This window comes from Vulpes lagopus, chromosome 3 (assembly GCF_018345385.1).
Source record: "Vulpes lagopus strain Blue_001 chromosome 3, ASM1834538v1, whole genome shotgun sequence".
In the NCBI taxonomy this organism is placed as follows: domain Eukaryota; kingdom Metazoa; phylum Chordata; class Mammalia; order Carnivora; family Canidae; genus Vulpes; species Vulpes lagopus.
Window position 1 is genome coordinate 84,285,311 of NC_054826.1, and position 12,397 is coordinate 84,297,707.

The 12,397-nt window shown below is 44.8% G+C and overlaps 2 protein-coding genes across 7 annotated transcripts in view; one reads left to right on the forward strand and one right to left on the reverse strand.

Moving 5' to 3' along the window:
* Positions 1-4,032, forward strand: part of TBCE (tubulin folding cofactor E) — a 78,115-nt gene extending 74,083 nt beyond the window's left edge. For 3 of the 4 annotated variants that reach the window (XM_041750414.1, XM_041750418.1, XM_041750415.1), the window contains 4 exons: positions 284-448; positions 890-949; positions 3,526-3,617; positions 3,784-4,032. In XM_041750414.1, coding sequence (XP_041606348.1) covers positions 284-448; positions 890-949; positions 3,526-3,617; positions 3,784-3,876 — 410 coding nt within the window. In that variant the 3' untranslated portion in view covers positions 3,877-4,032. The remainder of the gene's footprint in view (positions 1-283; positions 449-889; positions 950-3,525; positions 3,618-3,783) is intronic. The other variant, XM_041750417.1, reaches the window with a different exon arrangement.
* The window catches only part of B3GALNT2 (beta-1,3-N-acetylgalactosaminyltransferase 2), a 58,348-nt gene continuing 48,707 nt past the window's right edge, over positions 2,757-12,397 (reverse strand). For 2 of the 3 annotated variants that reach the window (XM_041750421.1, XM_041750419.1), the window contains 5 exons: positions 11,447-11,630; positions 9,024-9,149; positions 8,253-8,412; positions 7,622-7,678; positions 2,757-5,492 (listed from right to left, as the gene is read on the reverse strand). In XM_041750421.1, coding sequence (XP_041606355.1) covers positions 5,346-5,492; positions 7,622-7,678; positions 8,253-8,412; positions 9,024-9,149; positions 11,447-11,630 — 674 coding nt within the window. In that variant the 3' untranslated portion in view covers positions 2,757-5,345. The remainder of the gene's footprint in view (positions 5,493-7,621; positions 7,679-8,252; positions 8,413-9,023; positions 9,150-11,446; positions 11,631-12,397) is intronic. The other variant, XM_041750420.1, reaches the window with a different exon arrangement.

Sequence of the window (12,397 nt, forward strand, 5' to 3'; positions counted from 1 at the left end):
GTCTCTTTGTTAGCTGGGGTCAGGACACGGTCCTTGAGGAGCAGCAACATGAGACAGTGGATGGAGGAGTCTGGAAGCAGTTGTTGTCCATCCCTCCTAAAAATAGATAAGTAAATGAGTAACTGAATAAAAAGGAACAGATCCCAGATTAGCATAGCAGCTGCTGCTGGGTGGGTCCTGGGGAGGGAGGAGGCTATGCTGACCCTCACGTGCAGGACTTCTTCCTTCTGGTTTCTGGTAGCCCTGGGGTTATCACGCTCCCTGTTTATGTCTTCTTACACAGAATACGGTGCTCCTGAAGATGGGGAACTCCAAACACAACAGCCGTTTGTGCTCAAAAACCAGCTTCTAAGTAAGAACCCCATGCTCAAAGACCACTTACTCGCATTTGCGACCTTAGGTGCTGAAGCAGGTTGTGAAGAGCTCGTAGGGATTGTTGCGTTCTTAAGTGAGTACATGGAGTACTTGGATTTGGAATGAAATGATGAATTATCATTTAATTCTCATACTGAACATTTTAGTGATTCCTATGGTTTCAACTCACTCGAGTGTGTTATGAATGGGGAACATGTGAGAAGTGAGCTGACTTGTGATTTGTGAATTTGTGACTTTCCTTACACCAGGACACCCAGCTGAATTGTCAGGAGAGGAGCAGGAGGGGAGAAGGGAAGGCGGGAAGGCACTAGGATGTTGGTCCAGCCCTTTTGTTGTTGTTAATTCCGTAGAGAATTAATAGAAGGAATCTTCAACATCAGTAAGACCTGTTCCTTTATTAGGATCCGAGCCAGGCACTGACCGGCTGGATCATTTGGCAGCAGTGGTTAACGTGTGTGTGGAACATAAATCCTTATTACAGTAGTTCTCAGGCTTTTTCCTTTCTTCCTTCAAGCACTGAAGATAAAATATCCTAATCAAGTTGATCAGAAAGTCCTAGAGAAACAACTGCCAGGTAAGAGAAGTAGGCCTTTTGCCTCCTGACACTTAGGAATCGTTGGTCTAGAGATGAGTTGGCGGGAAGGAAAATAATCTAGAGTGTGGACTTCTAGAGCTTATAGGTTTTCACTAATTATTTATGGTCTAAAATATAATCCATCATCATTCCCCACCAAAAGCTCAGGTCTCCCATAACCATATCAGCTTATCTAGAAAAGTCTAGTTAAAACTGGAAGGCCTTGCATATGATGATCTGGAGTGTCATGGCTTTGCCTGAGCCACTGCTGTTTAGTTCCCAAATTGTGGCTCTGGTACAGAGAGACGGAGTCACTGGGCTTGAGGTCTGTCTTACTATCCCTTCATAAGACAAAAAAATGTGTCCTGGGGAGTTGAAGGGTGAGTATTATGGACATTTGTGACTTCTCATACACTCTACTCCTTGCCAGTCAGGAGTCCCTGCAGAAAGTTTTCGGACATGGTCTTTTAACGGACACACTGAAACGGTTTTCTTTGGAAAAAGGACTTCAGAACTCTGTCTTACTGGAACTGAATTAGTTTCGTTCCACAAATACTTTAGTGTCAACAAAACTAGATTGATCTAACGTACCTTGCACTTAGCAAAAATTACAGTCTCCCTTTTGAGTGTACTGTGAATTGTTCAGATTAAGCTTGATTCCTGGGTAGAGAGTAATAAGGACAGCTTGCATGTGGAGCAGCTAGGATCTGGAGACGAAACCTGTATCCCCTCAGTGACTCTTGTAAAATGCTTTCCTCTGCTTGTCAGTGCAGTAAATCACATTTTAAAATTTCTACCTTGTAGCACTTGTAATGGCAAATGTAACACAACTGAAATGTTGACTAGAGGTGAAAGAAAGGGTCAAATAAACCCTGGCAGGACCACGCACTGCAGTGTCTGCGGGATCAGGTATCAGAGAGAGAATGGAGGGAGCCTGGGGCCGCGCCCTCCAGTACAGCTGCCACTGGCCACAGGTGGTAACTTCTGTTTACCTTCATTAAGTGGAAATCACACTAGTCCATTCCCGAGTCCCTGCGACTCGCACCACAGGCGGCTCTGTTGGCCCACGCGGCTCTGGAGGAGCCACATGAGCTGTGGCACCGTCTGTACGCATGAGAAACAGAAGTACATCAATACATTCTGAAACCTTTGCGTCCTTATGGAAACGGAGAAAAGCCTAGAAGTGGACGCCCCCACTAGACTTCTAGTGCTGGTCACAGGGAGGCACACGGGCGACCAACTGTATGTTTTCTGAGTGTTAAAACAATCGTGTGTTACTTGTACATTAGAAATGGTAATGTCGGGATCCCTGGGTGGCGCAGCGGTTTGGCGCCTGCCTTTGGCCCAGGGCGCGATCCTGGAGACCCGGGATCAAATCCCACATCAGGCTCCCGGTGCATGGAGCCTGCTTCTCCCTCCGCCTGTGTCTCTGCCTCTCTCTCTCTCTCTCTCTGTGACTATCATAAATAAATAAAAAAAAAAAATTAAAAAAAAAAAAAAGAAATGGTAATGTCATTTAGAACGTTACGGCAAACTGCCACTTTTTTCTGTGGACACAGTGTAAGTAGGCAGATTTCTTACTGTTACATGAACGAACTTTTGGTTTCTGACATGACTTGGGAAACGCGTCCTTTCCTGTTGCTTTGTAGGCGTTAACCTACCATTGAGCACCCTCTGGACAGTGAAAGGCAGACCACCTAAATCTTTTTAATAGGACAAGATTACCTAAACATATTCACACAAAAGAACAAGTTATGTTAACTAAAATGATGTCAATTGTTTGTATTTAACACATAAACAAGGCCAGTTTTTATTCTAAAATAAAGATAACATTTATTATCACAAGTTGCATAAAAACACAGACAGCTTTTACAAAAATCATTTTTGATAGAAAAATATTTGAATACATGTGATTTGTAGGAACACCATACTATTGCTATACCTCCAGCTAAAGCTTCAAAGAAACTCTATTTCTCACCTTCAAAATATCCAGTATTTACCACAACCCATCTTTGGAAAGAAGTTCATAGCATTTTGTGAACAAACCAAAGCATTTGCTCCTGAAGCAGTTGCGTGCACATGTGGAGCACAGTTACGCGTTACAATCTTCACAGACTAGGCGTGCTCGCAAGGAGCCTGTGGACCATACTCAGTGCGCAGAGGGAGGGAGGGAGAGAGGTGCCCTCTGGATGCCTGAGCCCCCATTTTCTCAGCCATCGTGAGTGATCACAGAAGTTTAGAAAGTTAATTTTACTCATATTTACCCCTTGGTGCAGAGAACGTGATTTCTGGTTTATTCAGATCAAGGAGGGAATATTAAACACCAATGCAAAGGAATGAAAACCCATCGTCAAAGGGCACTTGGATCAAACATTGGCTCTGTTTCCCACAGCTTCCCACATGCCAGGTAGGGGTGTGGAGCCAGCTCTCTGTCCGAGGGGCAGGCGAGCCTCCCCCTAATGGTCTGCCTGGGTAACCTGATACTGTGAAGCACTGCGACTGGGGGCTTGTCAGGTGAGCTAGTTTTATAGGTAACTGTCATTTGAGAGAACTGAGGGTGTTTTTTTCTTTGACAGCCTCCATGACAATTCAAAAGGTGAAGGGACTGCTGGCACGTCTTCTCAGAGTTCCTGTGTCAAAACTCCTGCTGTCCTATGAAAGTCCCAAAGTAAGTGGCCCAGCAGAACACAAAGTCCAGCTCAGGTCCCCCTGGTGTGACCCACTGTTAGGATAGGGTGCCCTGGGACATGAATTGCTTCTAAATGGGGATGAGGGGGACACAAGTATTAGGATGGACCTGTCTTTATCACCGCAACCCTTTGTTCTGTTTTTAGATGCCCGGCAGAGAGATCGGACTAGAAAATGACCAGCAGTCATTACAGTTTTATTCTGTGGAAAGTGGAGACTGTCTATTGGTGCGATGGTAACTGGGAGTCACTGGATGTAAAGAACTTATTGGAACAATTCTGGCAGAAAAAGAGGTTTTACAACTTGCCCTAAGTACAGAAGAGGTGATATTTTTCATTGGAAACAGACCATTTCTAGGCTTGTATATAACAGCAGTAATAAAGGCTTTGCACCTACCAATGAGTCTCTGATTTTATTTCATATTTATAGTTCGTGACTACACATTTCAATAAAATATTAAATAGAACCTAGCTAATGAAATCTGAACACAGTTACGTTGGTCATAAGACCAGTTTGAATGGAATTCTATTGATATTACTCGTTTAAAAGGTTACCAAAATGATTTGGACAGTCATTTTGGGAAATGTCCAGTAAACTTAGGGAGGCACCTCTTTGTGTAACATGTGTGCTGTGATCTTGCCCCTCTGTTACACTGTTTTTAGAGTACTTTCCTACAGTTGTAACTGAACTGAGCATATTTCTTCTATAGAAGATTTCTAGTTCTGATTGGAATTTGCATCTATTAGGTAAACATTAGGCAATGACAGAAGGAAAAAAATTCTTTCAGAGTGTCCATTATTTAGCAGGATCCTTCCCTACGTCACTAAAACCCTGAGAGGTATCTGATTTATAGCCACAGAATTTTAACTTTTTTTTTTTTTAAATAGTACTAGACTGTGACCTTCAGGATTTATGTTAAATGGCAAAAGAAAAGTGGAATTAGCTCACTTACTAAGTGAACTTTAAAACCAAGGTCCATGGGATCCCTGGGTGGCGCAGCGGTTTGCTGCCTGCCTTTGGCCCAGGGCACGATCCTGGAGACCCGGGATTGAATCCCACGTCGGGCTCCCGGTGCATGGAGCCTGCTTCTCCCTCTGCCTGTGTCTCTGCATCTCTCTCTCTCTCTCTGTGACTATCATAAAAAAAAAAAAAATTTAAAAAAATAAAAATAAAACCAAGGTCCAGAACTGGGAATTATATGGGTTTCCTTTCCAGTTGCCCGCTTCATTTGGACATTTCCAGAAACCCCAAACTTTGGTATATGTGACAACACAGCATTCTGGGAGTTGCTTTTGACCTTTTATCCTAATTCTGCCTCACAGAGCTCTTCTGTGATCCAGGATGGATTCACATACTTGGTTACTTAAGATTTCTGAATGAGGCCAATTTTAACCAAAAGTGACAGGTAGTGAATTACAAACTAAAAATGATACATCCAATTTTAGAAATGTTTTTTGTCTTATAACAATTTGGTGTTTTTCAAATGGTCTTCCAATATAGAAATAAAATTTTTCCTACACTACAGTATCAGTTGATTTTTAACAAGGAAGTTCTGTGCAAACATTTGGAAAGAGGACATTGGCGACAGGTGAAAAGCGCCAACCTAGAGCCAGCCTGAAAGCCCACATCATCTGTTGCCCCCTATGTGCTCTGCTCAAAAGTTACACTCACATCCTCCCTCATGTCCCCACGTCCTCCAGCAAGTAGACTACACTCCTCCTCCTGGGGCTTCGCACTGACAGGGGTCCCCACACAGTTCCTTCAGTTTCCACAGCTGCTGCAGTTCCTGTGGCGAGTACTGTGGGGAGGACAGCATTCCCGTCTCACATGTCTTCTCACACAGCCACAAGCCGTCCTGGCGAAAAACAAAGAGTAAACTCAGGAGCCATGGAACTGAGCTCGTGGATCCTGGGGAGGCGGGAAGGCTTCCAGACACAGGTGTGTATGGTGGGGAGATGGCAGGTGGCGGAGGGAGGTGAATGGCCAGAAAGCCCAAGAAGCCCCAACAGAAAGTTTCCTGCGGGCTGGACGAGAGAAGGCTGATGGAGCCTTCCGGTATTCTGGGGGCTGTACCAAGTATCAGCTGATCCTCCTACAACCCTGCGAGGTAGGAATCCTTTCCCATTCACAGATGGGGAAGCTGAGTGGGAAGTGCCTTGCCCAAGGAAGCCGATGCCGGTGAACACGAGGGACTAACGTGGGCTCAGCCTGAATCCTGAGTGCCAGCTTACTTCTGGCGATACAGCAGAGGACAGAGCCAGGGAAGCCCGTTTAGTCTGAGGACGTTAAGATGCTGGGTACGATGAGAAGCGTCTTAAAGCATGGCTGAATTGGTGGCAAAGGGGAAGAAACAAGAAAAGGAGCCAGAGTCAGCAGGTGCCCTGAAGGCTCTGCTGGCTTTGAAAAGGCCACACAGGGATGAGAGACTCACAGAGCCGGGGCCCCTGGGGGACGAGACCTGAGAGAGAGACGGTGTGTGTGTGTGTAATTGAGAACCTTCATCTCAGCCTTGACCTCTGGGTGGGGTGGAAAGGGGTTGGCCCAGGTGGGTAAACAGCAGGCGTCACGTTCATCAGCAATGTAGGATTGGTGGTAACGCTCTTTGGTGCAGGCGGAAACAATATACATCCTCTTCTAAGGATGCATTTTAAATACAGATCTCCGCTTCCAAGGTCATGAGGTCACACTCACACACACCCCCACTAGACCCATCAGGAAACGAGCTCCATGAGCCATAGTCTGCAGATACAGCAGCCACCGCAGACTGACCATGGCTACGGCCACGGCAGCAAGCTCCAGCGTTCAGTGAGTCAAAGCAGGGACTTTGATACAACGTGGGACTGTCACAGCTGACCCAGTAGAGGCAGATTTATTCCCATCCATCCCTGGAGCAGGGGGCCCTGCTCTGGGCCCCAGCAGGCCCCATGCATTCATTGGCCCCCTGCACCTTCTGTGGCCAAAGCAGAAGCCGCGAGAGTCCAAATCAACAGGAAGCTTTGCAGCAAAGCCCAGGTTCATGCCTACTCTCTTCTCAGGGCTCCTACTTCCCATTTCTGGTCTCTGCAGATTCATTTCTTTATTTTTTTTAATTTTTATTTATTTATGATAGTCACACACAGAGAGAGAGAGAGGCAGAGACACAGGCAGAGGGAGAAGCAGGCTCCATGCACCGGGAGCCTGACGTGGGATTCGATCCCAGGTCTCCAGGATCGCGCCCTGGGCCAAAGGCAGGCGCCAAACCGCTGCGCCACCCAGGGATCCCCATTTCTTTCTTTTCCTGGCTCAGCAATCAGTGTATTTTGAAAAACACCTTCCAGTATTTTATCCACTGTTTTATTTGCATCATTCAGAAAGGCTGAAGGGTCCTTGGACCACATGCTCCTGGGAACTTTAGCTAGCTGATTTCTTAAGGTCTTTTTTTTTTTTTTTTAAAGTAGACTCTATGCCCAACATGGGGCTCGAACTCATGACCTCCAGATCAGAGTTGCATGCTCTGATGAAAACAGCCGGCAGGTTTCCTTACATTTTAAAGCTACACAGAATTTGTAATCAAACATATAAAAACCTAATTCTTCTCTATGGGTAGGAAAACTTCCATCCAAAACATTTCTTTTTGGTTTATTTAAAGATTGTATTTATTTATTCATGAGAGACACAGAGGAGAGAGAGACGCAGAGACACAGGCTGAAGGAGAAGCAGGCTGCCTGCAAGGAGCCCGACGCAGAACTCGGTCCCGGGAATCCGGGATCACGCCCTGGGTCAAAGGCAGACACTCAACCACTGAGCCACCCAGGTGTCCCTCTTTTTGGTTTAAACTCAGAAAAGTATGAGAACTGAGGTGAATTATTGTGAATTACATCAAGAGCATCAAGAGCACAGCTCTGATGCCAGACCTTCAGTTCTGCTTCTGCCAAATATCTGACCCAGAAACCTCACTTCCTCAACTCTTCAGACCCCAGGGCTGCCACCTGTCAGGCTGCTTACCTGGTACCGCGTAGGTCCAATGGCTGCCATCCAGATGCCCATGCTTACGTCTTCACCCTGTATGCGCCCCATAAAGTTTAATACGGAGGTTTAAATGCTGTATCATCTCTAAACACGATGTCACACATTCCCATGATCAATCATCTTTTCACTTCTTCATTTCGTAATTACTCCACCAGGAAATGCCAAGCCTGCATTAACACTTGTGCGCAGAGTAAAAAAGCTAGTGGCCATTAACACCACACCACAGTGAAATGACCTGACACAGCACAGCGACTGGTCAGTCAACCCTTCTCATGGGCCTTAAACCTCCAGCACTGACCGTACGAACAGTACAGTGGATCCAGCAGCTAGGCAGGTTGTTTACTGACATGATCACCAGAATCAACGAAAACAAAGCACTTGCTTTATGGTCTTCCTTCTTGTGAATGTCAAGCTTTACATTCCTCCGGGGACTACACTTGTAAATACAGTCTGAAATCATAATAAGTAGGCTCAAAAGAACATTTAGGAATAGAAATTAGAGCCAGGATTTGGAGGATAGGAGTGTGTCCCTGACCTCTGAGGGTGAATCCTATACAGAAAGAATAGCCTGCTTTCCCTCGGTACACTGGCAGAAATCCTGAATTACCTGATAGGTCTTTAGCCTGCCCGCATTGCTGGCAAGCCAGTGGACGATATCCCTGGAGATCACATACCCCGAACCACAGGCAAAGGCTGGGTAGGCAGGACTGGGATACTCCAGCTCCTGCCACTTACCGGTCCGGTCAACTGCCCAATTCAGCCTGAAACTGAGATTCAAAACAGGTTGGCTTCTTCATGTCTGACAGCTGTCCTACTACCAATCTTAAGCTGGGCCCTCTTATGATCACTAAAAAGAACTAGGCTGTAAAAGCAAGGAAAGAACAATTGTTTTTTAGTCTAAGGAAAGGAACTGTTTATCTAGCGGGTGTGTTACATGAAAGACTTATGTGTCAAATTCCCTCAAAGTCACATTTGTGGAGCTTCTGAAAGCACCAGAGCATTGTGTGTACACATGCTCAAAAGGATCATTAATCCATATTGTATTCTTGAAGAAACAGCAAAGTTTCAGAAATGCATCAGAAATTTATTCTATCATAATGTACAGCAGCTTTTCATGTGAGTACCACTTATTTCTGGGTCTTGACCCTAAAAGCCACATCATCTTCTGCTCCTTCATCACCCTAGCCTGATGTTTTCCATTTGACAGATCATCCCTCTAACTATAGATTAATAACATACAGTAACCCAGGAGCCAAGAGGAGAGCTTTCCTATCTCAAGCACATTTTGCTTGTGAAAAACAGCCTATGTGTTTCATTCTAAATGAATTCCATTTGACCAGGTACATGAAGGCCAAAGGGCTAAAAAGGTTGAACTTACTTTCCCCACCAAAAATTAGGCCCATCCAGATTCTTGTGGTCAATCCTATTAAACACAGCTTCCAAGTCTATATAACAGTCGTCATCTGTCTTCAGCAATAAATCAAAGCTGGCTGTTTCCACAGTCCTGTTGGCAAAAGGGAATATGAGAGTAAGTGTGTCCACACCAGGAAATGAAGTGAGGCCAAGGCCGTGACGCTACTATTTTAATGAACCGTCCCTGTATGACCTGCATACTTCTTCAGTTTCTTCTTCCTTCAATGTTGAGAACATTTGCTCAGAATGCTACTGCTACCACCTGCAGTCCTCACTTGATTTTCATCAAGTAGCCTAACACAGAGAAGTGCCAAGCTGATTTTAAAAGGTGCAAAAGAAAAAGGACACAACGAAAAACAGATTGGGCTTAAGTGGAATATATGACCAAAGGCACGCTTCTCTGACACTGTTCCAGTCAGGCTGCCGAATCTATTAAACATGTGAGCGAACCTTGGAACTTGTGTTAACGGAAGACGACACAATGGGTGTCACACCTGGCTCTTGCACAGAAGACTGTTGTGCCACCAGTAATACTGTACTCAGATATTTTATGGGCTTTCAAACACTGAAAAATATTTCCCCTTAGAAATAATTCCCAGCAATTAAGCTCTCAAAAGTGACCTTTAGGAACACCCAGGAGGGTGACTTCATTTACCTAGACCTATAAGGGCAAGTCGTTTCCCATTGTCAAGCCCTGTCCATCTCTGATTAAAAAAAAAAAAAAAAAACCAAACTCAGAGTCTTGCTAGGAAACCAAATGACAGAAATCTGAATAAAAGAAATCTGGAGAAAGTGTTATCGGGTCAAAGAACAGTGAATTTAACAACAGGTCCACACCAAAGTGCACAGCCCCATGCTTCTAAAGTTTTTAACAGCACAGGTATACATGATACTTATTTGCTAATCAGGAGGAATCTGTGATAAAGGACACTGTGGTCACTAAGGAATCATCTGAAGAAGGATGAATGCAGCTTTTGTTGCAGAATGGAGGGCAGATGGTAGTGGAGGCTGAGGCTGGGGGCAGGGGGTGCCAAAGCCTGGGTCTGTTAGCTCGTCACTGGTATTCAGGTGGAGGTGATGGCCTGAGACACAGTAGCAGTGATGACTGAGATCTCAGAGATGTACAAGGAGCACAGGAGATAACCTTCAACTCAAGGTAACAGCTAAACTAAACTTCCACAACTGGGAATCAACTCCCTATAGAAAGTTCCAGAACTGCACAATCCAGATTTCCCATTTCTTGGACCTCCATTTCCACCCTTCATCTCTCTATATTCTTGCCTTGGCTCCCTTACAACAGGCACCACTCCTAGGGGCCTTGAGCTAAAGAAGGTTCTTATCCTCACTACAGCTGTCCAAACACGACCCTGGTATTCCAGACACGCCCCAACTTCCAACTCTTATTTCTCTCTGCCCTCTACCCACAGGGTGACTTATGTTAACCTGTCCTAGCTATGAAACATTCCCCACCCCTCAGGACCAGGGGACTGTATCCATAAAGTGCTTATAATCTCCCACTCTGTCCAGGGCATCAGAGAAGAGAGAGGGACAGGCTCAGTGGGCCCACCAAGAAACAAGCTCGCCGATAATATGAGAGTCAGTGAAAGGACACAGATGTAAGAACACTATAGGTTTAGGCTAGACTCTCAAAGGTAGTTTGGTTTTAGTTCTAGGGTCAGGGTGGACAGGGCAAGTAAGCAGACCATGGAGGAACTAATAATGTCAACTACATATATAATAGTATTATTACTGTTGCTGCCAGTGATATTATAAAGGTAGGAATTACAACCCAGATCGAAGAGAAGCAATACTGAAGGGTTGGGGAAGTTATAGGAAACTCCAAGGGCTGTTGGATTTCATCTTACAGAAAAGTTTTGGAATAAGGCCAAGCCGTTCTTAAATGCATGAAGAAGAGGATGGAAACAATGCAGATGTTCAGCTGAACAGAATTCAGATCAGTGACCTGGGTTTGAGGGAACCATATGCAGGGCACTTTGGTTGGTGGGTATGATCACAACTGAAAACGGACCATTTTCAAACTCATTGATTTTCATCTGGCATTGGTCTGAGGCAACCAAGACACTGACTCATAGGACTGATGCTGTCTCAGAACAGAACGACTCAAAATGAAATCAACTTTTGCCCTGTTTTTGATCAAGATCATTTGCATCATGGATCCGCTCATCTGAATGAGAAAGGAGCAGAATTTTAAAAGGTCAGTCCTCACAAAGAACCAGGATACCAGAGATCACATCCCAAGTGGTCAGGGCTCCTGGGGTGGGTTAAAAAAAAAAAAAAAAAAAAGCAGTGGTCTAATGTCGATAAATTGTTTCCACATCCAAAGAACAGTAAGACAAATGCTACCTACCCAGCATTCTTACCACCTACCATCTATAGAAGTTCAGTAATTTCGCAGGAACATTTCGGTAAGTGTCGACGACATCCACAAAGACAATGTCGTCATACAAACGGCTTTCCTCCCGCAGTAAGGCGTCTTCCCTGTGGAGATTACTCATATGGTCAAGAAGTCTTCGAGGGCGAGAATGAAGGTTTTGTAAGAGTGCATCACCTTCTACAAAGGAAAAGTTGAGATAGAGAAAACTGCTGTTGCAAACGCTTAAGACCCGGCACGTGGAACGTTCTGCACACTCACCCTCTCCCCGAGGGTGCTAAGGGAAAGCAGCTATGAGGCCCCCCGGGGGGCTGAGAGGACCCATGGTCCCCTCCCCAGATGCCATATAATATCTGCTCACAAGGACACTCCCTAAAGCACCGTTTGTAATGAAAGAAATGGAAGCAATCTTATTTCCATCCCTGACAGGAGAATGGCCAGACCATGGAGCAGTCACATAATGAATAGAGCAGATTTAAAAAAAAAAAAAAACAACTTTATCTTGTATGTTCAGAGGAACAGCATCGAAAAATAATGCCAAGGAAAAAGTATCTTTATTGCTGATATATACACTATGATGCTGTAGACCTCAATTACAAAATACTCACATCGAAACTGTTATTGAGATACTACATGAGTAGTGGAAAGCAGGAAAATAAGAACGGGAAGGGTGCACACAAATTTCAGGACAGTAGGACCCTCTCTGAGGGGAGGGAGGAATAGCTGGAAGGGAAGGGGCTTCACCTGTTTCTGTGATTTTTTTTTTTTTAAAGGAAGCAGATGTGACAAAATGTAAGTGCAGATGTGACAATATGTCATTCTGAGTAATAAGGACATGGCTATTTCTTACAGCACTATTTTTGGTGTGTTTGTGATATTTCACAATAAAAATACACGTACAAGACATGTTTACTACCTCACACATTAATGAATCACTGGTCACATTT